This window comes from Dama dama, chromosome 11 (genome assembly GCF_033118175.1).
Source record: "Dama dama isolate Ldn47 chromosome 11, ASM3311817v1, whole genome shotgun sequence".
NCBI classification, from domain to species: domain Eukaryota; kingdom Metazoa; phylum Chordata; class Mammalia; order Artiodactyla; family Cervidae; genus Dama; species Dama dama.
The window spans coordinates 99,183,390-99,202,915 of NC_083691.1; the positions used below are offsets into that span (position 1 = coordinate 99,183,390).

The following is a 19,526-nucleotide window of genomic DNA, read 5'->3' on the forward strand; positions in this document are numbered from 1 at the left end:
AGGGAGACTAAAGCCTCCTGGAAAGAGAAGAACAGAGAAACCAATTTTTTGGCCACACTGGGTCCTCATTGCTGTGTGTGGGCTTCTCACTGTGGTGACATCTCTTGTTTCGGCGCATGAGCTCTACACTTGGAGGCTCAGGAGTTGTGGCTCATGGGTTTAGTTGCTCTGCAGCATGTGGAATCTTTCCAGACCAGGGATTTAACCCTTGTCCCCTTCGTTGGCAGGTGGATTCTTTACTATTGGAGCACCAGGGAAATCCCATAGCAACTGATTGGTCATGAAAACCACTCGGAATTGAGGCCCACCACTGACTTCATGCAAACAGTCAGTTCACTCAGTCTCCCTGGAGCCTGTTTTTGGCCTACCTGCTGAAGGTCTTGGCACTCAAATCCTTCAGGAAGGCTATGGTGCCCTGTCCTCTGGCATTGAAGGACACCGTGCAGACAGGACAGGGGATCTCCAAAGCCTGCTGAAGGAGAAGCTCCTTGGATTCCTCGGGAACGTCTCCCACCACAAAGTAGTAAATGGATTCAATCTGCAAAACAGTGGTGCTGTGGGTTTATTTCCCTGACACACCCTAGCCTTGAATCAGACTCATGGGTGATATAATCTCTATAAAACTGCCTCTTTAAAAAAATAAATGGGCAGAAAGAAGAGCAGCACTCCTCAACCTTTCTTGAGGATGTGTGGGGGCCAAAGTCAAGAAGTGAGATATTCAAGGCCTGGTGCCAAGAAGTCTCAGCCTTTACATGGGAAGGATATGACTGGCAGATGTGGAGAAAAGCTTCCTCTGAGCCCACAAATACGTTATGCAGTCAGGAGTGGCTATTTTCAAGTCCAGGAATGAAGGAAGTGTTGGCATAGCCACTGGGAGCAAGAAGCTTTTAGCAATTCCCCATGTTGGTGCCAGAATTCTACAGTGAAAACTCAGGCATCCTCAGTCTGAAGCTGTGTGTGGGGAGGAGGGCATATTCCCAGCTGGTTCATCCTCTGGTCTCACCTCAGGGACAGACACACCTGGGGAGGTGAGGCCAGTCAGGGGGCACGGCAGGCCAGAAGTCAGGAGAAAGACACACATACGCGCACACACACACACACCCCACACCCCTCCAAAGCTTAAACCAGGGATCTGGGAGATGCATACCTCACCCAGAAAGCAGACAATGACAAAGTGGTCCCTGCTTAACTTAAAGACATCAACTCCATCTACAGGGCCCCAAGTGGTGGTCCCGCCCCACCCTTAACCACACTGCTCTAAAGGTCTCCTCTGCCACTACTGAGTTCTGTAACCTTGGAAAAGTGGTTTAAGTTCAGTTCTTCACTGTGAAAAGGAGCTTATGCAATTGGCTTCATGATAGAGCTTAAACATGATGACTTACACTTATGCTTGTATATAAATCTCAGGAAGTAAAAACCACAGGGAGGGCCAGGAACGCACATCATCTAAACCTAACCCCACCAAACATGCTAAGTGATTCTCTACTTATAACCCAGCCAGAACCTCCAGCAAATGTGTTCTGTTGTAAGGGATAAACAGATGTCACCAGCCCTTCAGGATTCAGGAGTCTCTAATTACACATCTCCCATCCCAGGTTAGCTGAAGGTAGATAGTCACTTACCTCACCTCGACTTCAAAGCTGAGACTTAAGCCTACCTGGCCCAGAGACAGGTGGGCAGAGGGTAAGCTCCCAGCTGCTTAGGATGCCCAGTCAGTGGCAGCAAAGGGGCGACAGTCTGTGCCCAAGAAGGCAGGTGGGGACAGGGTGGCAGGGGGTCCATGCTGGGAGCCAGGAGATGGCCAGAGCCCCATCTACTGCAACCACACTCCTCCTCGAACTGGGCACAAAAAGTCCATCTGACCCCTCACTCTCCCCGGCCCTTCATCACAAAGTCCCTGACTTTTTAAAGTACCTCATGGGAGGTAAAGACGAATGAATGTTGCCTATTTCTCCCAGCCAGCCACTTGAAAAGAACTAAAAACACTGACAGGAGGAAGAAAGTGTTCTTCAGATTCCTAATTAGAAAACTAATACTGTTCTTCCAGAAAATGCATTCTATGTCATTCTCTTCATGGTGTTAGATGTTACTTTACATTGTTGTTGTTCAGTCTCTCAGGCATGTCCATCTCTGTGCAACTCCATGGACTGCAGCACCCCAGGCTCACATAAGGCATCTTAAATAGGTTCCACTGAGCCATGGTCACTAGTTTTCTAGCTGTGTTGGTGCCCAAGTTTAGCATGAGGACAGCTTCATCCTCTCATGGGATCTACAATCACACAAAGCTCAAGACAGGGAAACAGACATGGGGAGTATATTCTAGGGTTTGGTACATAAACAAGAAAGTGAGTGAGGACAAATATCTCTCATTGGTCTGTTGACAGCTTCTGACACCTTGTATCTCTGCCTCGAGCAGTGCAAACATAGCCTCTTTGCTCTGGCAATAACCCAAGAACCTGAAATTCTCACACAGAGATTTTTTTTTCCCTCAAGATTTCATCAAACTAGAAATTGCTATAGCCAGCAGTGAGTCAGGATTTGCTTCCCTTCATTAATCAAGGCTATAGGGTTATTCACTATTCACTAAGGTTCTTACTCAGCTTCTTAGTTGCCTGTGTTTTTGGTCAACTCTCAGTTATCTGTGCTCCAGATTTCTGGGGACATGCTTTCCCAGAGACCACCATCTGCATACTGCCTTCCTTTCTTTTTATGAAAGAAAATATTTACTTATTTATTTGGCTGCACTGGGTCTTTGTTGTGGCATGTGGGATCTTTAGATGCGGCATGTGGGATCTAGTTCCCTGACCAGGGACCAAACCTGTACCTCCTGCATTGGAAGTGTGGAGTCTTAACAACTGGACTGCCAGGGAAGTTTTTAATAGATTTTTTAAAAAAGTCTTACCCATTTATAGGTTTTTTTTATACACCACTTGGCATGCAGTATCTTCCCCAATCAGGGACTGAACCCATGTCCCCTGCAGTGGAAGCTCAGAGTCTTAATAACTGGACTGCCAGGGAAGTCACCATGCATGCTTTTCTTTACTCATCTTAAGACACAGAGCATGGCATTTTTATATGTGAGGTAGCTGCATTTACTAACATTATCCTCAGGACCTCAGCCAGATACAAGTTCTGAGTGGAGAACACCAGTCTAAATATGTTCCACATCTTTCACACCCCATAGTCTCCTCTCAAGAGTTTTCGCATGGCATTTGGTGGCCAATGCCTGGAAACTTCTTTTTGGTACTTTCTCTTCCACAGAACTTCCCTGGAACTCACTATATTGTTATACATTTCCTGGGCTAGGGAAAAACCCCAGAGAGAGGAGGCATACAAACTGGAGGGACATAAAATATAAAGGCAAGATCACCAGGAAATCTTGCTGTCACGTCAGGTCGCCAGAGTCAACTATGACCAGGGTAGCCAGGGGGACAAAGAAAGAGAACACCCATGTGCACATGTACACACACACATACACACACATCCAAGAGCCTGTGAAATATTCCATTTCTTGAATGCTTACTACAGTGTCCAGACATTTGAAATTTTACAGATGTTAAAACAAACTTGAAAGGCCAAAGAACAAAGCAGCTTGTATTTCGTTCTTTTTTAATGAAAAACAGTTGTTCCTCTGGCTTTATAAAGATAAACAGTATGTTTCCATTTTCAAACCATCAACCCTCAGTATCAATAAACAGTCTGGTGACCACTAAGGGCTCTCCTTTCAAGGTGCCTTGCCCAAGAAATGACTTCTTAATACAACGGAGTAAAGCTTGAAATCTAAAGAATCCCCAGGCTTCCAGGGTAGAAGCAGAAATTAATTATTAGTATCAATTAATATGGATCAATTAGTAAGGATTAAGCATCTGCATCCCAAGAGAAAGCAGACCTATCCCCACTTAGAAAGCTGAGGCTGCCCTAAGGCCCTCACCTGCTCAGAGTACTTCCTCTCTAGCCTGTCACTGCCCTTAACAGTCACTCACAGAAACATGCATCATTATGGCTAAAAGAGACAAAACACCACCATTTAATCACACCTTCCAGGTAAAGCTTTATTTCCCAAAGGTCCCTATCAAAAAAATATACGTGAATGCATTAGCATCTGAAAACAGATGATACACCAGTGGGGATACACTTCACCTTGGAAAGCACCTGATGGACCCATTTGTGAAGAGGAACTGGGAAAGATTCAAAGCACGGATGTTGGGGAAACCCTATTTCCTCATTCTTGGGGTTCTATGAGGAGTCTTACAACTTCTCCTCTCGTAAGAAAGAAAAGTGTTAGTCACTCACTCACGTCCAAACTTTCGCGACCCCATGGACTTGCTGGCTCCTCTGTCCATGGGATTCTCCAAGCCAGAATACTGGAGTGGGTTGCAATTCTCTTCTCCAGAGTATATTCCTGATCCAGGGATCAAACTTGGATCTCCTGCACTGCAGGTAGATTCTTTACCATCTGAGCCACCAGTGAAGAGCCCATAAGCGCCCATAAGAGACAGGTTTATCTAATTGTCAGGTAAGCAAAAGTGGAAAAGTGAAATTGAAGCATTAGAGACACACAGTCAGGGCCTCACTGCCTTCCTTTCTTGACGCTCAGAGGCTGTGAGCAGCCCATGGTTCTCCTAGCAGCAGTTAAAGGAGGGTGTGCCTTGTGGCCCCAATCCCCCCCTTGCAGGGGAAGCCCAGCCAGGCTCGGGGAGCAGAGTCTGATTTGATTGATCCACGTCTGCACCACCAGATATGCTCTTTTGATCCTCATGTGAGGCTTGTCATCTATTTCTCAATTGGATCCAGATTCAGAGGTGAACAGTATTAAGACTTCTGAGGCTCTTGGATGCCAAGGAGGCAGTCTCTATGTGATGCAACTGGAAGGGCTCAGGCTCAGCTAGGAGGCAGTGTGAGGATACTGAGTGTGAAGGAATAAGCTCAAAGTCACTTTTGTGACCTGGGACCAGACACGGACACACACTTACCACTTCATCTTTTCCCGCCTCCAGCAGAGCATCCAGGCGGCTAGTGTGACTTGAAGCCAGCTCAAAAGGCAACTTCTCAACCCAGCTGATGGCAGCGGCTATGGATGGTGCTGTCACAGGAACAGCGTTTTCCTGCCATTTCACAGGCTCTTGAGAAACCCTGAAAGGAATCACATGGGGCTGTCATCAGGGAGTGGTCAATATAGCTGTCAGCCCTCAGTCTCAAAGCTACAAGCAACAAGACACCCAATGTCACTAGAGAGAAAGAAAATATAGCTCCCAGACCTCTGAAAGTTAATGAGAAAACAGGTGAGCTATTTAAGGCAGGTTTCCAAAGCACCACAACTTTCCATAAGCTGTACTGACTGGTAAAAACAACATTTATAGGAGAAGGGCTTCCCTGATAGCTCAGTTGGTAAAGAATCCGCCTGTAATACAGGAGACCCCAATTTGATTCCTGGGTCAGGAAGATCTGCTGGAGAAAGGATAGGCTACCCACTCCAGTATTCTTGGGCTTCCTGGTAAAGAATCCACCTGCAATGCAGGTAGACCTGGGTTTGATCTCTGGGTCAATGCTGGAGACCTCAGTTCGATCCCTGGGTTGGGAAGATACCCTGGGGAAGGGGAAGGCTACCCACTACAGTATTCTGGCCTGGATCACAAAGAGTCGGACACGACTGAGCAACTTTTCACTTTCAAGAATCAAAAAATCTCAAAAATTTGAATATTACCAAGTGCATTAAAATTATTGAGGAAAGTGCACAGAGAACTATATTCAATATCTTGTAATAATCTACAATGGAAAAGAACCTAAAAAAGAATAAGTATAAATTTTTATAACTGAATTACTTTGCTGTACTCCTGAAATTAACATAACACTGTAAATCAACTATATTTCAATAAAATTTTAATGTCAAAAAATTATTGAGGAAAGTTATTTTCATAAATAGGCAGGTTTAGTTGCAACTGTCTTCTATGAGTAGTAAGTTTATAAGCATTAAGATTTGCAAATCAGCAACAATTTTGTTACTCCACAACTTTATTTCTAATTCTTTTATTACATTGTTTTCATTGTTCTGAAAGATTCCTATCAGTTACCCTTTTTAGGATCAAAAACAGTATTGCTTTGAATTCATCAGAGCGTAAGTTTTTAAATTCTTGGAACTTTTGATTAAATCATTTAATTTGGGACTGGAAATGTGATGGAAATCCCCCCCTCCAAAAAACAACAGCTACTTGAGTTCACCTCTGTGTTTATAATTAAATGAATTATATGAATCATATATGAATTTGTAATGGGAAGAATTATATGAATCCAGGACTAAAGGAATCAGCCTGATTTGTCCCTCCTGGCCTATACCGCCAGAGGCCTAGGGTGCTTCACCTCTGAGTCACCTCTGTGTGGCCTCTGCATAGAGGATCTGGCTAGGTGGCATATATGCTATAGCACATATTCCCAAGAAAGCTGAAGCACTATAGACTTAATCACATAATTTCTTCAATAATATATCTGTGATAGAAATAGGAACCCAGGATAGAACACAATCATGCAGCACCTTCAAGGGTGTCATCTGTTTTAGCTGAAAATATTTTACTTAGAAAAGAAGGACTCAAATAGATAGCCTTCTCATCCAGGTGTCTTTTGTCAAGGAGATAGAGCAGCTGTTCCACAGGAGAAGTCGGCACTAAAGTCCAAATTCTCTTGAATCCAAGAATCCATAAATAATTGATTGTGAAGACTCTGAAATAAGGGAACTTCTATAAAGCCAGCCACCTGTTGCTCTGATTAAAAGATAGGTCAGCTTACAGAGGAAATCAAGTTGAGCTGCAAACTCAGTCTGAAAACCAGTGAAAATTTGTGATGCTGAAATTCATTATCAAACCTAAAGTCTAAAATGTGTGAAGGAATTTTATGGCCTTAAACATATATTCAATATAATAAATATCTTTATATTTTGACCTTGACATACACTGAAGAGAAGGCTGTTTTAAAATCTCTTCTAATGCCCTGCACAAAATAGATAAAAGTTTTTAATACTGACTAATTGTGGGTTTTTGCTGGAATGATAAAGCCTAAGAAATTACAAGATTATAGCTCTTCCCTATCCACAGAGCTAACTGTGTTAGTGATGCTACTTAACTCCAGATACATGAAAATTACTCATGAAGTTTCAGGGAAATACTCGTTTCCTATGGGAACTCACCGTATGACATTGAACTTGGCTATGTAAGCCACTTGCTCCTGGAGGACCATGGTTAGAGCATCTCGGCACAGATTAAGCTCCTCCTCCAGCATGCCACCAAAATCCAGCACTATGGTGATGCACTGCTCCAAGATGACACCAAAGATCTGCCGGCTGTTGCTGGTGAGCCAGTCCATCCGCTGCTTGTAGCTCTCCACAGCTTGTGTTAAATGTTCCATATACTGAGAGATCAGTTCTGATTTGGCTGTCAGCTTAATGAGAATAAAAGTAACAAAATAAAATAAATAGAAGCGTACCAAAACAAGTCATTTTAAAAAACCATTTACTGCAGTGTAGTTTTTTCTTTTGTAATGTTTCGTTGGTTTCAGGTGAACAGCAAAGTGAATAAGTTTTATATATATCTCTCTCCACTCTTTTTTTTAAGATTATTTTCTCACTCAGGCCACTACAGAGGATTGAAAGAGTCCCCTTTGCTATCCAGCAATAGTTTCCTGTTTTACATATGGCAGTGTGTATATGTCAGTCCCAGTCTCCCTATTTATTCCCTCCACCTCCCAGTAACCATAAGTTTGTTTTCTACATCTGTGACTCTACTTCCATTTTGTAAACAAATACATTTGTATTCTTTTTTTTAGATTCCACATTAGGCAAGATCATAATATTTGTCTTTTTGTGTCTGACTTAATGTCATTCAGTATGACAATCGGTCCACCCATGTTGCTGTAAGTGGCATTGTTTTGTTCTTTTTCATAGCTGAGTCAAAATAAGCCATTTGAGCCCCAGTGCAGCCAGGAACAATAAGGCCCACTGAGTTATGACTTTGCCATCAAGAACTGTATATTAATAACAATTTCATAGATGATCCTCCAAATCCCATACATTCCAGGAAGAAGTCTTCCAATCTTTCAACTAAAAAACCCTTGGATAATTTCCCATAGAAGGAAACAAGATGATGAGATCTATACAAAAATATAGCATTCTTTAAAAAAAAAAGTGTTTCCAGATTGTGTTTAACCTTTCCAGTCACAGAATTATTTTTAATTCTGAAAATGCTCAGGGGTACTCTGCAGAAATTAGGTAAAAGAAAATAGAGATCAGCAATGGCAGATGGGAAAAAAAATTCCTAAAGAAACCAGAAAAAGATGAACAAACAAAACATAAAGTTAGTAGAAAGAAGGAAATTATAAAGATCAGAACAGAAGAATAAATAAAATAGAGACTAAAGAAACAATGGAAAATATCAATGAAACTAAGAGCTGGTTCTTTGAAAAGATAAACAAAACTGACACACTTTGAGCCAGACTCAGAAAAAAAAGAGAGAGTGCCCAAATCAATAAAATCAGTAATGAAAAAGACAGAGATACAAAGGATAATGAGAGATTGCTATGAACAACTATATACCGATAAAATGAACAACATAAAAGCACAAATCTTCCAGGTGGAGCCAGGAAGAAATAGAAAACATGAACAGGCCAATTATCAGCAGTAAAACTGAATAAGTAAAAAAACAAAACAAGACCAAAAAACTCCCCTAAAACAAAAGCCTAGAACCAGATGGTTTCACAGGTGAAAATTTTACCAAATATTTAGAGAAGAGTTAACACCTATCCTTCTCAAACTATTTCCAAAAAAATTTGCAAAGTCTGGAACATTTCCAAATTCATTCCACCAGGTCAGTATCACCCTGATATCAAAACCACAAAAAATAAAATTACATAGATGGACATAGATGCAAAAATCTTCAGCAAAATATTGGCAAACCAAATTCAAAAATACATTAGAAGGATCATACACTGTGATCAAGTGGGATTTATCCCAGAGGTGAAGGATGGTTCAATAGTTGCAAATCAATAAATGTGATATACCGCATCAACAAACTGTAGAATAAAAAATCATGATCATCTTAGATGAAGAAAAATCTTTTTGTAAAATTTAACATCCATTTTTAATTAAAAAAAAACTCCCCACAAAGTGGATATGGAGGGACCTTGACAATATAAAGGCCATATATGATAAACCTATAGCTAATACTATACTTGATGGTGAAAAGCTAAAAGTATTTCCCCTAAGATCAGGAACAAGACATGGATGCCTGCTCCTGTCACTTTAATTCAACACAGTATTGTAAGTTCTAGTCAGAGCATCAAGCAATCAGACCAAAAAAAAGGGGGGAATTCAATTTGGAAAGGAAGAAGTAAACTTGTCACTGTTTGCAAACAACACGACACTATACATAGAAAATCTTAAAGACACCACCAAAAAAACTATTAGAGATCATGAATGAATTCAGGTTACAAAATCAGTACACAGAAATCTGTCATAGTTTTATATACGAACAATGAACTATCAGAAAGAGAAATTAAGAAAACAATCCCCATTACCATCACATCAAAAAGAATAAAATATCTAGGAATAAAATCTAAGGAGATAAAAGACCTATACTCAGAAAAATATTAAGATATTAATAAAAGAAATTAAATAAGACACAAAGAACTGGAAAGGTAGTCCATGTTCATGGAAGAATTAATGTGGTTAAAATGACCATGCTACACAAGACAATCTACATATTTAATGCCTCAGTATTAAAATACCAATGGCATTTTTCACAGAACTAGAACAAATAATTCTAAAATTTGTATGAAAACACAAAAGACCCAGAATAGCCAAAGCAATCTTAAGAAAGAAGAACAGAGTTGGAGGTATCATGTTCCTTAACTTCAGGCTATACTACAAAGCTACAGCAATCAAAACAGTGTATGGTACTGGCACAAAAACAGACACATAGACTAATGGAGCAAAACAGAGAGCCCAGAAATAATGGGCAATTAATCTATGACAAAGGAGGCAGGAATACACCATGGGGAAAAGACACTCTAGTCAATAAATGGTGCTAGGAAAACTAGACATCTACTTATAAAAGAATAAAATTAGAATATTTGCTCACACTGCACATAAAAATAACCTTAAAATGGATTAAAGAACAAAATGTAATACTGGAAACCATAAAAATCCAAGAATAAAACATAGGCAGAACACTCTTTGATATAAATCATAGCAATAGTTTTTGGATCTGTCTCCTAAGGCAAAAGAAACAAAATAAAAGAAACAAAATAAACAAATGGATTAAAGATTTTTCTCACAGCATACTAAACTACTGACAAAATGAAAATACAGTCTTATAAATGGGAGAAAATATTTACAAATGATATAACTGACGAGGGGTTAATATCTAAAATAAACAGCCCACACACTCAATATTAAAAAAAAAAAAACCACATGACTGAAAAAATGGGCCAAAGATCTAAACAGACATTTTGCCAAAAAAGATATATGGATAATTAACAGGCATATAAAAAGATGATCAACATCACCAATCATCAGAGAAACACGAATCAAAACCATAAAGAGATATCACTTCCCACCAGTCAGAATGTCCATCATCGGCAAGACCACAAATAATGAATGATGGAGAAGGAACAGAGAAAAAGGGAACCTCTACACTGTTGGCAGGAATGTAATTGGTGTATCCACCATGAAAACCAGTGTAGAAGTGCTTCAAAACACTAAAAACACAACTGGAATATAATCTGGCAATTATCTTGGGTATATATCCAAAGGAAATGGAAACACTAATCTTGTGAAGATACATGCAGCCCAATGTTTATAGCAACATACTATATATGAAGTAGATAATTAACAAGAACTATATAGCACAGGGAATTCGACTCAATAGTCTGTAACAATCTACAAGGGAAAAGAATCTGAGAAAGAATGAATATGTGCATACATACAACTAAATCACTTTGCCATACACTAAGGACTAACACAATATTGTCAATCAGCTATTTGCTGTTGTTCCATCACTAAGTTGTATCCAGACTCTGCAACTGCAGAGGTTTCCTTTATCTCTGTTACCATTAACTGTAGCATGCCAAGCTTCCCTGTCCTTCACTATCTCCTGGAGTTTGCTCAAACTCATGTCCATTGAGTCAGTGATGCTACCCAATACTCTAATATAAAATAAGAATTAAATTTTTAAAAATTTGTATTCAACAGATCTAGATAAAATTCAGATATTCCAAAGAAAACTAGATGGGGTAGGGAAGAAATTAGGTAGAAGAAAAGTGAGATCAGCAAAGCCAGACTGAAAAAAAAATTTCACTGAAACATCTGCCTAACTCAGTTCAGTTCAGTTCAGTCCAGTCACTCAGTCATGTCCGACTCTTTCCAACCCCATGAATCGCAGCACACCAGGCCTCCCTGTCCATCACCAACTCCCGGAGTTTACCCAAACCCATGTCCATTGAGTTGGTGATGCCACCCAGCCATCTCATCCTCTGTTGCCCCCTTCTCCTCCTGCCCCCAATCCCTCCCAGCATCAGGGTCTTTTCCAATGAGTCAACTCTTCGCATGAGGTGGCCAAAGTATTGGAGTTTCAGCTTCAGCATCAGTCCTTCCAATGAACACCCAGGAATGATCTCCTTTAGGATGGACTGGTTGGATCTCCTTGCAGTCCAAGGGACTCTCAAGAGTCTTCTCCAACACCACAATTCAAAAGCATCAATTTTTCAGCGCTTTCTCCACAGTCCAACTCTCACATCCATTCACGACCCCTGGAAAAACAATAGCCTTGACTAGACGGACCTTTGTTGACTGCTTTTTAATATACTGTCTAGGTTGGTCACAACTTTCCTTCCAAGGAGTAAGCGTCTTTTAAATTCATGGCTGCAATCACCATCTGCAGTGATTTTGGAGCCCAAAAGAATAAAGTCTGACACTGTTTCCAGTGTTTCGCCATCTACTTCCCATGAAGTGATGGGACCAGATGCCATGATCTTAGTTTTCTGAATGTGGAGTTTTAAGCCAACTTTTTCACTCTCCTCTTTCACTTTCATCAAGAGGCTCTTTAGTTCCTCTTGAATTTCTGCCACAAGGGTGGTGTCATCTGCATATCTGAGGTTATTGATATTTCTCCCAGCAATCTTGATTCCAGCTTGTGCTTCTTCCAGCCCAGCTTTTCTCATGATGTACTCTGCATATAAGTTAAACAAGCAGGGTGACAATATACAGCCTTGACGTACTCTTTTTCCTATTTGGAACCAGTCTATTGTTCCATGTCCAGTTCTAACTGTTGCTTCCTGACCTGCATACAGGTTTCTCAAGAGGCAGGTCAGGTGGTCTCGTATTCCCATCTCTTTCAGAATTTTCCAGTTTATTGTGATCCACACAGTCAAAGGCTTTGGCATAGTCAATAAAGCAGAAATAGATGTTTTTCTGGAACTCTCTTGCTTTTTCGATGATCCAGTGGATGTTGGCAATTTGATCTCTGGTTCCTCTGCCTTTTCTAAAACCAGCTTGAATGTCTGGAAGTTCATGGTTGATGTATTGCTGAAACCTGGCTTGGAGAATTTTGAGCATTACTTCACTAGCGTGTGAGATGAGTGCAATTGTGTGGTAGTTTGAGCATTCTTTGGCATTGCCTTTCTTTGGGATTGGAATGAAAACGGACCTTTTCCAGTCCTGTGGCCACTGCTGAGTTTTCCAAATTTGCTGGCATATTGAGTGCAGCACTTTCACAGCATCATCTTTCAGGATTTGAAATAGCTCAACTGGAATTCCATCACCTCCACTAGCTTTGTTCGTAGTGATGCTTTCTAGGGCCCACTTGACTTCACATTCCAGGATGTCTGGCTCTAGGTGAGTGATCACACCATCGTGATTATCTGGGTCATGAAGATCTTTTTTGTACAGTTCTTCTGTGTATTCTTGCCACCTCTTTATCTGCCTAACTACAACATGCCAAAAACATTTCTGAAAATGCTTCTAAACATGCCAGCATATCTGCCTGGCTTCCTCTAAGGGGTGCCATCCCAGTACCCATGCTCGTGCTCATGGTGTTTGTCCTGTGTCCTCTTGTCTCTCAGGCCAAGCTCCCCTGTACCTAGATCACTTGATCACCCAGAACTACCACCAACACGTTAGGGGCTGCCCTTGAAAGGTGACACACAAATAAAGCGCCATTCACATAGGTCAGGAACAATCATGCAAGGCCCTCCAGGGTGTTGGTGGGGGGCAGGAGATATACAAAAGGAATGAGAAAAAATGGTGCCCTATTCTGTGAAGAATCTGTTTTTAAAAGATATGGTATTAGAAAAAAAAACCTTTCAACAATCCTCACAACACCTTAAGGAAGGTGTGTCTCCTGAACACACCATGTAATTCTATGTTTTCACGCCGTGGCTCATGCTCAGCACTCTGCCTTCAGCTCCTTTCATTTTCACCCCCAACTCTGTCTCTCAAGCTTATTCCTGAAGCAGAAGCATCACCTCCTGCTGCTTTCCATGGCTCCCTAAAGCGCGTTCCTAACCCCCTCGCCAGGCTTTGCAGCACTTATGACAAGTCACCACCGCAACGTGGAAACCGGGGTGGGACCATGTCACGGGGGCCATGAAGGTGGAACTGAATGGCAAAGACAGACACATTCAGTATTTCTGCATTGATTTTTAAGGTGATTCAGACAAAAAAAAAATATTTTGTACACCAAATTCAAAATTCCATGGATATTATTGTTTGTGTGTGTGCTAAATCACTTCAGTTGTGTCCAACTCTTTGCGACCCCATGGACTGCAGCCTGCCAGGCTCCTCTGTCCATGTGATTCTCCAGGCAAGAATATTGGAGAGGGTTGCCATTTCCTTCTGCAGGGGATCTTCCCAACCCAGGAATTGAACTCCCTCTCTTAAGTCTCCTGCACTGGCAGGCGGGTTCTTTACCACTAGTGGTCCCTGGGAAGCCCTTCTAAACAATATTATTGTTTAGGAACAGGCTAAGTATGAGAGTAATGTATATTTTTTAAATACTAAGAAATAACAGTCCAAGTGGACTCTACATGGATGTACAGTGACACGAACAAGTATCCATGAAGCAACATGATGGGACGTGTGTTTCTGGAGCTCCCTGTGGTGGCCGGGGTGTGCACAGGGCCTGACATTTGTGGCGGGTGCAGGAATCACATGTTGAATTGCTGGGAATGAAGGACTCCAGTACAAGGTGCCACTCTCTCGATATACACTACTACCTGCATCAGTGGTTCTTTATTTCTAGAGCACCTGTCAGGTAACAGCAGCCTGCTCTTGCCTTTCAGATGACCCCTGTCATACTGTTTTTTTCCCTTTCTTTTCCAGGTAAAGTGTTGATATGCAAACGTCTTCACCTCTCATCAGGTGCTTTCTGCACTCATCTCTAATGGGTCAAGTTCCTGGGCTGTGACTTTCACCACCCCTACACTGTCAGAAGAAATCCTCCAGCACTGATAAGGCCCTGGCTTGGCAGCCTCTCTGTGTCAACCTCAGCAGTGTGTCCCTGGACCTGCCCATCAAGGGAACTCCAACTTACATTGTACACTCTGCCATCTTCTGTCGTGTAGATCTGTGGAAACAGGCCGTTTGCATACCGGGAAGCCACAAGTCTCCCCAGAGACATCACATAATCTGCATGTATATAAAGAAAAGCAGTCAAAATGGTACAACATCAACATTTATTTTTATTTCCAAGTGCTTATCTCTGACATCAAATTATATCTGTGATGCTTAGAGTTCTGTTCTAGATAATGAAGTATTTCCAGGCACTATGATAAATGTGACTGTTGTAACACCAAATGTATGAATGAATGGGAAGGAAGAACAGTGTTTATTTCTTGGTCTCCTGGGTCTTTTGCCCAAAACTATTAAGGCAGAGGTCAGAAAGATGACATAGAAGTTATGTTTAATTCCAGAAATCTTTTATTTGGGACTTGGATTTAGTTTTCAGAATTTTAAAAATTAAATCTAGGGGCTTCTCTGGTGGTTCAGTGGTTAAGAATCTGCCTGCCAATGCAGGGGACATGGGTTCCATCCCTGCTCCTGGAGGATCCCACATGCCATGGGGCAACTAAGCCCATGAACCACAACTGCTGAGCCCACACACCCTAGGGCCTGTGTTCTGCAACAAAAGAAGCCGCCTCAATGAGAAGTCTGCACACCACTAGAGAGTAGCCCCCACTCGCCACAACTTGAGAAAGACCACATGCAACAACGAAGACCCAGCATAGCCAAAAATTAAATTAATACAAATTTTAAATATTATACTTAGATATTATCTACTGTTCTCTCAAGGAGGAGGTTGTGAATAAATGAGATGAAGCAAGAGTCAGAATACTCATACAGAATGTCAAAACCACTTTCTTCTCAGAGCATATGCACAGCTGTTCAACATCAACCCCATAAACCCTCACTGAACACCCACTATGTGCTAGACACAGTGTTTCCAGAATGGGAATATAATGCTTCCTGAAACATGGTCATTCCCTCACAGAACTAAAATAAAGTTTCATGGACTAGTTATGACTTGGCAAGACAGAGATGAGGTAAGGCTTCAGGAACTGTTTTTATTGTGATGATTATTTTGTTATTATTATAAATTATTAAGTCCCAAAAGTGGTGAAGAGAATGGTGATACTCTTGGATCCAACACTTCCTTTCCTCTGCCTTTCTAGGGAGGCAGGATCACAGTCTGCTTGAGAAAGGCAGGAAGGGCAAGGCTACATTTTATAGGCTAGGCTTGGTCCCAAATCACCAGCAATGATAAAATTTATAAGTCTTGAAGTTCAATGTCCATAATAGGAAAGAGCAAAGAATGGGTACTTGAATTCTGTCAGCAATAACCTCGTTCAATAAATCTCTCAAACTCTAAAACCTTCATTTCTAGAATTTCGACATTGTGACTGACATTTATAGAGCAACTTCACATCACCAGCAGCATTCTGTCTTTACCTCAGGCCTTTATCTGGAGTCAGGAGACAGGACTGTGTTTTTGAGAACTGAAGGAGGTGAATTTATGTAAGACTCCATCAGCGGTATTGCCAATTAAAATGAAAAGCATTGTGAATTCCTCATTCAATAATTGTGAAGTAGGTTTTATTGGCTAACTCTTACATAGAAAAAAAAAAAAAAAACCTCTGGACAAAATATTTAAAAAGCTACTTGAAGGCACTAGAGAACAATCAAGAACAGGCAGAAACGGGAGTGGCATTAATTCTTGAAAGAAGTAAATTGGTAAGTTCTATCAGATCTACACCCATGAAATGATAAGTGGATAAACAAACTGTGCAACAATCATACAATTCATCTCCTGACAGTAACTGACCATAAAAAGAATAAAGTTCTGGTATATGCTACAACATACTAATAGATGAATCTTAAAAATATCATGTTAAGTGAAAGATATCAGTCACAAAGGGGCTTCCTGGCAGAGGATGAGATGATTGGATAACATCACCAACTCAATGGACATGAATATGAGCAAACTCCCGGAGATAGTAAGGACAGGGGAGCCTGGCATGCTGCAGTTCATGGGCTCGCAAAGAGTCAGACATAACTTAGCAACTGAACAACAACAACAAAAACTGGTGGCTCAGTGGTAAAGGACCCGCCTGCCAATGTAGGAGACTCGGGTTCTATCCCTGGGTCAGGAAGATCCCTTGGAGAAGGAAATGGCAACCCACTCCAGTATTCTTCCCTGGGAAATCCCATGGACAGAGGAGCCTGGTGGGCTACAGTCCATGGGGTCGCAAAAGAGTGGGACACAACTTAGCAATAACAATCAGTCAAAAAACATCCCAAATTATATGACTGTATTTATATGAAATGTGCAGAACAAGCAAATCCAGAGATAGAAAGTAGATTACTTTGGTCTGGGGCCTTATGGGCAGGGTGTACAGCTAAGAAGTACAAGGTTTATTTCTGAGGTGATGAAAATTTTCTTTAAGTTGACTGTGATGATAGTTGCACATATCTGTGAATATACTAAAGAATATTGAATTATACATTTTAAATTGGTTAATGGTATAGAATGTGAATTACATCTCAATAAAGCTGTTATTTCTGATAAAACAGATATGAGAGGGACTTCCCTGGCAGTCCAGTGGTTAAGACTATGCATTTCCACTGCAGGCAGCACAGGTTTGATCCCTGACTGGGAAACTAGGATTCCACATGCCACATAGCATGATCAAAAACAATTTTTTTAAAGTAGATATGAGAATATAGCTGGGTTTTTTAAAATCAATTTTTATTGGAGTATAATTGCTGTATAATGTTGTGTTAGTTTCTACTATACAGCAAAATGAATCAGTCATACCTGAACTAGCTGTCTTCTATTGGGATAAACATTAAAGAGATTTGCAAAAATGTAAAATAGAGCCACTCTTCCTGCTAACATTTTTATTTTAAAAAATTTATTTATTTTTCTTAAAAAAGTTATGCTAACATATAATAGGTTTGTGACTTTTAAATGAACAAATATTTTTAAAGGTTTTAGTTTTAACTTCCAATACGACAAATATCAATAGACATAAAATGCATATATTCTAAGTATAAGAGATTAAAAATGAGTACATGACATGAACATGTATAAAGGAAATGTAATGAATAAAGAAGCATCAGGGTAAAAGCGTTTACATTCCCTGGTGGCTCAGTGGCAAAGAATCCTCCTGCCAATGCCGAAGACCTGGGTTCAATCCCTGGGTCAAGAAGATCCCCTGGAGAAGGGAAATGGCAATCCCCTCTAGTATTCTTGCCTAGAAAATCTCAGTCCATGGGGTGGCAAAAGACAGACATGACTGGGTGACACTATAATAACAAAACAAAATGACAACAACAATTCTAATGACGGTGGTTTTCTCATCAGAAATCATGGAGGGGGCTTCCCTGTGAATCCACCTGCCAATGCAGGAGACCTGGGTTTGATCCTTGATCCGGGAAGATCCCACATGCCTTGGAGCAACTAAGCCTATGGGTCACAACTACGGAGCCTGTGCTCTAGAGCCTGGGGGCTGCAACCACTGAAGACGGCACGCCCTAAAGCCTGTGCTCCACCACAGAGCAAGCCACTGCAACGGGAAGCCTGGACGTCACAACTAGAGAGCAGCCCCTGCTCTCCACAACCAGACAAAAGCCTTGCAACAACAAAGACCCAGCACAGCCAAAGAAATCATGGAGGCCAGAAGGAAGCAGCTTCTTTGTTTTGGCTGTGCCTCACAGCACATGGGATCTTAGTTCCCCAACCAGAGATGGAACCTGTGCCCCCTGCAGTGGAAGTGCAGAGTCTTAACCACTGGACTGCCAGGGAGGTACCCACACAGTCTCTCTTAAGTGCTAAAAGAACTGTCAACACCAAATCTTATACCTGGTGAAATTACTCTTCAGGAATGAAGGAGAAATAAAGATACTGTCAGACAAAGAAACTAAAAAAAAAACAATGTTCCCAGCAGAGCTATTCTCATAGAATAAATAAAGTTCTATAGACAGGAAGGAGATGATAAAAGAAAGAACTCTGAAACACCAGGAAGGAAGAACACAGTAAGTATTTACACATATAAAGATGTGTAAATAAAGCAGACTCTTCTTGAATTTTCTAAATTGCTTGATGGTTGAATCAAAAACTACAGTACAGCCTAATGTGATTCTCAATGTACGAAAAAATAAAGCACATTAAAAATGAGGCGATTCAAGGGACATAAAGGGAAATAGATTCCATTCTTCATTCAAACTGGTAAAATGCTGATACCAGGAGACTTTGATATGTTACATATTTATAATGTAATACCTAGCACAACCACTAAAAGAGCTGTATGAAGAGATACACTCAAAAATATTATAGATAATTTTTTTTTAATTCTGAAAAGTTTAAGAAACCCAGAGCTAGGCAGGAAAAAGAAACAAATGGAAAACAGACAAAAAAAGAAAACAAAAAAACAAAATAGCAAACTCTAACATACAAATAATTATATTAAATACAAATGGTATAGATACAACAATTAAGAGATTAGCAAACAGGATTTAAAAACTGATTAAATACTGTGTCTGAGAAACTTGCTTCAAATATACTGATATATAAGTTAAATGGACAAAAAAGATGTCATGTAAATATGAATAAAAACAAAGCAGAGTTGATTGTATTAATGTAAAAAAAGTACACCACAGAGCAAAGAATATTACTAAGGGTAGAGGAGGAGATTATATAATTATAAAAGTGTCAATTCACCAGGAAGACTTTGAAATTCTAAAGGTACATGCACTAAACAACAGGGACACACATATGAAATACACAAAGCCACAGTTGTAGCTGGAGATTTCAATATCACTCCTCTCAACAACTGATAGAATAACAGAAAATCAGCAAGGATACTCAACAACACCATCATAAACAGGATCTAGTTGGCATTTTGTTTGTTTGTTTGTCAAAGGTATTGTCAAGGGCTTTATTTTTTTTTCATTTATTTTTATTAGTTGGAGGCTAATTACTTTACAATAT

General features: G+C 40.5%; 1 protein-coding gene across 2 annotated transcripts in view; it reads right to left on the minus strand.

Moving 5' to 3' along the window:
* The window catches only part of VWA3B (von Willebrand factor A domain containing 3B), a 201,442-nt gene that overhangs the window by 154,265 nt on the left and 27,651 nt on the right, over positions 1-19,526 (minus strand). For both annotated transcript variants that reach the window (XM_061155967.1, XM_061155966.1), the window contains exons 3-6: positions 14,571-14,665; positions 7,178-7,428; positions 4,974-5,133; positions 369-538 (exon numbers count right to left, since the gene is read on the minus strand). In XM_061155967.1, the coding sequence (XP_061011950.1) occupies positions 369-538; positions 4,974-5,133; positions 7,178-7,428; positions 14,571-14,665 (676 nt within the window). The remainder of the gene's footprint in view (positions 1-368; positions 539-4,973; positions 5,134-7,177; positions 7,429-14,570; positions 14,666-19,526) is intronic.